Source organism: Leptodactylus fuscus, chromosome 1 (assembly GCF_031893055.1).
Source record: "Leptodactylus fuscus isolate aLepFus1 chromosome 1, aLepFus1.hap2, whole genome shotgun sequence".
NCBI classification, from domain to species: Eukaryota; Metazoa; Chordata; class Amphibia; order Anura; family Leptodactylidae; genus Leptodactylus; species Leptodactylus fuscus.
The window spans coordinates 200,570,157-200,576,156 of record NC_134265.1 but is presented as its reverse complement, the minus strand read 5'-3'; the positions used below and the strand labels follow the sequence as shown (position 1 = coordinate 200,576,156).

General features: G+C 36.2%; 1 protein-coding gene across 1 annotated transcript in view; it reads left to right on the top strand.

Moving 5' to 3' along the window:
• Nucleotides 1-320: 320 nt before the first annotated feature.
• The window catches only part of CIB3 (calcium and integrin binding family member 3), a 46,536-nt gene continuing 40,856 nt past the window's right edge, over nucleotides 321-6,000 (top strand). The window contains exons 1-2 of the mRNA XM_075282395.1: nucleotides 321-575; nucleotides 4,697-4,731. Coding sequence (XP_075138496.1) covers nucleotides 525-575; nucleotides 4,697-4,731 — 86 coding nt within the window. The 5' untranslated portion in view covers nucleotides 321-524. The remainder of the gene's footprint in view (nucleotides 576-4,696; nucleotides 4,732-6,000) is intronic.

The window sequence follows — 6,000 nt, the reverse complement described above, 5'->3', positions numbered from 1 at the left end:
AGCTGTTTTTCTCCAAATCTACAAAAGTGACATATATAATAGAAGCATGTTGTTTATCGCTGTAAGGTGCTCTATAATGCAGTTCTAGCAGTTAAATATGCTTAGAAAAGGTGGTAGACTCCTGTTAGAAACATTTCTTTTTGTAAATGTAAACATGTAACTCATTGCCTTATTTGCTTGTAGCTCAGCTTTAGATATAAATGACTTGTTTAGCAGTAGACATGCTAAATGGTGTAATATGAGTATATGTTGGACATGAAACAAGTGGTGTAATTATAGCAGCTTATTTATATGCTCATGAATGATGCTGGATGGAAGCCGTATGTGCCAGACTTCTTTATTCAGATCAAAGATTTGATGAAATGCTCCTATTATGAATCCGAAATGCTGGAAGAATGAGGTGGTGACATGTGATCCTCCCCTGTGCCTGACCCTGATGTTCCTGTAGCTTTTAATATCGCAATATTCAGAGTTGGTATAAAAGCTCGGAAACAAAAGGATGTCAGAGAGAGACACCTACAACCATGGGAAACAAGCAAACAATCTTTACTCCTGAACAGCTTGATACATATCAAGTAAGTTGTAAGTCATTGTCATATTTATTCATATGACAGCCTCTATATAATGTATTGCTGTATTTTGTAGTTTTAGCTCATCTAGATTATGTACACAATAATACAACTCTGCTTTGGGTCTATAGCATAGTAATGCATTGAAACTTGGATTTGTGTGTATTTTGCTCATCTGATTCTGTTCAGCAAAAACAAAAAGACTTTCTGAGCTGTTTTATTGGCAATCTGAATATCTTGATGCAGTAAATAAGATGAACACAAACGCTCTCACAAAAACTGGGTATGTAGAAACGCTTTCACTTTTATATGGGAGTACATCAAATATTTTTTTTCATTTTTTATATTTTCAGTTTTTTATACTTAGTAACCAAAATGCATCCTTGCAGTTTATAAGAGAGAATCTTGTACAAAATGTTAAAATGTTATTGTCATTGTACATTTTATAATATTTATTATCGGCATATGTTTTCTATGGTATGTTAAACTTTTGTGATAACTTAATGGTACAAGTGAAGTCAAGGACTTATGTGTTTGGTTTTAATGTAGTACAAACATACAATGATATGACGACAAGGATATGGTTAGATGAACCTTCATATTTACTATAATCTTCATTTTTAATTCCATTTACAAGTGTTTTTGCTTTTCCAAAAAAAGCTACGAGTTATTACTTAACAATGGGCCAAGATTTACTGTAAATAACTGAGATAAAGGGATCAAGAACTGTAAATAATATGAATTCATTACCTGCTTTAATCCAATCACATATAACCTTACTTGCTTGGCCACCTCTTCTGTAAATACAGAGGACACAGCACATGGACCCATCTAATAAAAAAGTTACACAAGAACTTATTGACTTGACAAACTTTTGTTGTAGAAAGCTATTTAAGGCAGATTTAGAGTTGATGTATTTTGCTACTTTGCAGTACATCTCTGTACACAATTTAATTTACAAGTGCTACGTATAAAATCAGTGTGTACACACTTTCTAGTGAGTATACATAGAACAATTGTTATGTTTTAGCATTTCAAATGTCTACGTTTGAATAATGTTGGCTGTATAGAATGGAAATGTAAAATTTAGGAACTGTTATGCTGTTTTCAGTTATTTTTGAGTTCATTGTTAGTCTGTGTCAATAGGCGGGCTAGCTGCTGCAAGTTGGTTTTTGATGAACGATTCCATTTACCAGTTTGGATATGGATATTCCTGTATTATCGAAGCAGTTAGAGTCAAAGCATAACAGTATTCCAAAGTGCTCTTACAAATGCAAACAATAATTGGAATTATAATAAAATCATACTAGGTTCTGCCACCAACTATCCTGTTTTTTTGTTTGTTTTGTTTGCAACTTTTCGCAATGACTGACTGTAAAACTGGCCACAGTCTACAATTTGGAAGTTAAAGTGCCCACCACATTGAATGAATATCAGCTGAACCTTACAATTTTGGGGATGGGGATTTCTGGCCAGTGTAGTAAGGAATAGCCATGATAGATATCAATACACCTGATCCTTTGTTCTCACAGAATTAGCTGTCTGTCAGCAACTTTTTCCCATATCTCCATACATACATAGTCGACCAGGTGAGCATGTATGTATGGAGAGATGGGAAAAGAGGTGGTGAGTGGAACAAACCATTTAGTCGACAGCAGACTACGGTGTATGGCCACCTTTTGGCTAAGTACAAATCAGCATTTTTGTCCATTGTTGAATAAGAAGAATGGACTGAGAAACTTACATAATAACGGATGCAGACGGAGCACATTTTATCTGCATATGTCATTATTTACTTTAATGTAAAAAACAAGACGGAAGCATAATTCTGTCTGTGAAAAGTAAACAAACAAGACAGGAGAAAATTTCTGTCTTGTTTTTCACATTAGATTGAATGATATCGGACGCAGATAGAATGTATTCTGTCTAGGTCTCTCATTCTCTTAGTTTCTCAGTCCAACACTGGAAGTGAAGACTGCAAGTGCAGACATTTTGGTTGTTACATTTGAATAGATAAAGCAACAATTTCCCGATAAGCTAGTTATATGTAAATCTATAGCCCACCGTTACTAAAATCGCAACTGACACCAATAAGAAAGTGCATTACAAAGCTTGTTTAAAGTTAGCTTTTCTTTGTTTCGCCAGAAATATGTCTTTAGTTAAATCAATTCCCAACAAATGTAAAATGCATAGACTACACGTTCAACTTGTAGCATAGAAATGTATATATCGCAGGCTTAGTTATGAACAATTAAAGTCATAAGACCATTGAGCGTTACCTAAGAGTAGCAGGCAACAGAATTAACTTATACGTTGTTGGACAAGATTCTGGACATAATAGTACATTATGAATGTTGTGAACACTGGGGAAAAGCAAGATGGTGCTGAAACTAAGCAAACTGAAAATGCCTAAGCGGTTATACAGGCCTTATGGTATTGATCTTTATATAGCAACAATGTATTCCGCAGCAGTGTACAATTCATAAAAATATTCCTCAATATTTTTATAGTGTTTGTCATTAGTTGTTTGATTGGTTTGTGATCTGATAACATTTACTCTCATGAGGGGAATCGAACACTTTTCTCCTCCAGTACCCCGCAGTTCTGACGTGGTATATCCTTCATTGTGATCCCACATTAGGGATATAATAGGGACATTTATTGTACAGTCTTATCATGGTTGAAAAGCAATGTCTGACTTTCATTTGTTTATTTTCATAAAATGTTTATGTATTATTACTTTTGTCAGATTCAAGTTATTTCTGTGACCATTGTGGGTTTTTCTTTTATTAAACGAGCGGTAACAACAATTTTGTCCACATGGGTAACTACTTGACTGCCCCTCCTTGGTTATGTGTAGTCTGGTTATTTGTTGCTTTTCAGAGTTGCTGATCAGCTATAGGGTAAGAAAAGGATAGGGACTAAGCTGGTTTACTTGGTTGGAGTTTATCAACCTTCCTATTCCAATTTTTTGGCATCAAAAAGCTGCAAAAATTGGGTGGGAACAGAGCAGGGCTGGACTGAGACATGGTGGGAACTCCATAGCTAGCACACTTTGTATAATATATGTCAGAAAGCTGATGTATATGATGCCTAAAATTAACACAAGGTCTTTACTAGATAGATTTCCATATATACTACATTAACAGCCTGAGTCATGCCATATTTATTAAAGGGAGTGAAAGCTTGTGCTTGTGCTAAGGCCTCACGTAGGGAAGCGCAGCTAAAAAACCACGATGTAAACGCATCGCGGTTTTTTCTGCATGGTTTTTCACAGACAGTCCAGCAGGGTTTTCCTCTGCGTATTTTCTGCCACTGTTATCTGAAAAATGCCAGTGTTTCTACAGGTATAATTGACTTGCTGTGATTTTCAAAATGGTGGGTATTTTTGAAAACGCAGCTTTTCTGCTGTAGATTTTTTCTGCAATGTGTGGATAGGATTAGCTAGAGTGCCATCCACTTTGCAGGTACTGTATAGTAAAATGCAGTATTTTCGCAATGTGGGCCCCAGCCTAACTACTTTACCCTGGAATGTCTGTATAACAATTACTCTAAGTTCACACTAGCGCATGCTCTCCAGTGTTTGGGTCTGTCGGGAGGCGGACCGCTAAAACAGCAGTTACACATGGAGGCCAGTGGACCATCATTTTTTAAACTGAAAGCGGCGGAGAAAAAAAAGCAGACACTTAACCGGAGTCTCTAATGGCACAGATGTAAACATAGCCTTAAAAGGGTTATTCATCCTCTATCCATAGAATCTGAGAATGGGGGGATGCTTTATTTCTATTGAGAGAAAGCACTGGAGATATCTGAGTGCAGTACTTTAGCTATTTCCAACACTCCCATTGAAATGGCTTGAGGGGGGTGCCTTTGTGTCCAATGCTGCTATGTGTTTAATGGGGTAAACATACCCTCCCTGTTCTCAGTAATGGTGCGGGTATGACTGCTGAGACCTCTATGGATAGAGGATAAATATTTTTGTCACATAACATCTTTAATATTATAGATGATATACCTATGTTTTCAAAATAATTTATTATTTTATGGGAACCTGTGAACTGTTCTATGTCATTTTCGCTAATTTATAGACCTACCTGTTAAAAGTCATTTTCCAATTTTTATTTCAGGACTGTACTTTCTTTACAAGGAAGGAAATACTCAGGTAAGTCACTAAATTTTAAGAACTATTTTTGTGATTTTAAAAATTGAAAGCAAATCCAATGTCTATTAGATTATTTTTGGATCTCCTGAACATATGGTCTCTGGATGTGTTTGTGGAACATTGAAATCCCATCATTACCCGTGACCAGTGCATTGCTATGTCAGCTAAATATAGTGGGGCAGATTTGCTAAGTCTGGCGTTTCGTACATCTGATGTATTAGGCTCCATTCCCATGGAGTAACGCGCCGCTCATTCTGACACGTGTCAAAGTGAGGCGCTTCAAAACAGATCCCATTGACTTCAATGGGTGCCGGTTTACGCGCGCTACCCATTGAACTCAATGGGAGGCTTTTTTACCTATTGCTTTCAATGTGATACGTAGCAGGATGAATCACAAAATGAAGTTCAACTATTATTTCCAAATTTATATTTCATATTGAGGTAATTATCCCAAAGTTAAGTGAAAAAAAATTGTAACTAAAAAACACTATAAGGTACTTAGGATGTTAGTATTATTAAACCCCAAAAAAGCAATAAGTGACAATTAAGGTTGCACTTTAATCCCTTCCTACACGGGGACTGATAGTTTTAATTGCTTCCGGACCTCCTAGATGTATATAGAGATCCTTGCAAGGAAAAGCAGTTACATAAAAGAGTGCAGCTACAGAAACGAGGATCAGAAATTAACCAAATTCCCGATCAATGTGTACACAGTGCTTAATGAGTGTTTTGTACACACCTATGGGAGCTACACATATGCCAAAAATACGTATTATCTTTACTGGCTTAATACATATAATTTTGACATTCCAGTCCTAGGTGGGAGGTTCCACGTTCCAGGAAGTATGTGGAGTAAGGGGTCCATAAAATGTCATGGGACACATGATCTCTTTGTCAGATCTCTTTGTTATTCTATGGAGCCACATCTAGTGTGAGACTGGTCCATTTTTTTTATGCCATGATGCAACAGCAGACTTAAAACGGGTCTTTTCTTTATTATTCCTTTTTGTTGTACATTATTTGTATCAATATGTCTTTTTTATTACATTTTTTAATGTTAAGCAATGAACTTTTTGTGAACATTAAATCTAAAATTTAACAAGATTGGCCTTTGGCTCTAAACGTCCCAACAAGTCCGAAGAGAGTATCACTTAACGTTTTTATCTGCTACTTTTACGTGGTTTGGGTAGATTGTTGCTTCGGTTACCATACAAAGGTGAGGGGTGGAGACTGTTTCTGTATTTGTGTGGTTGTAGAAGGTCACTTCGC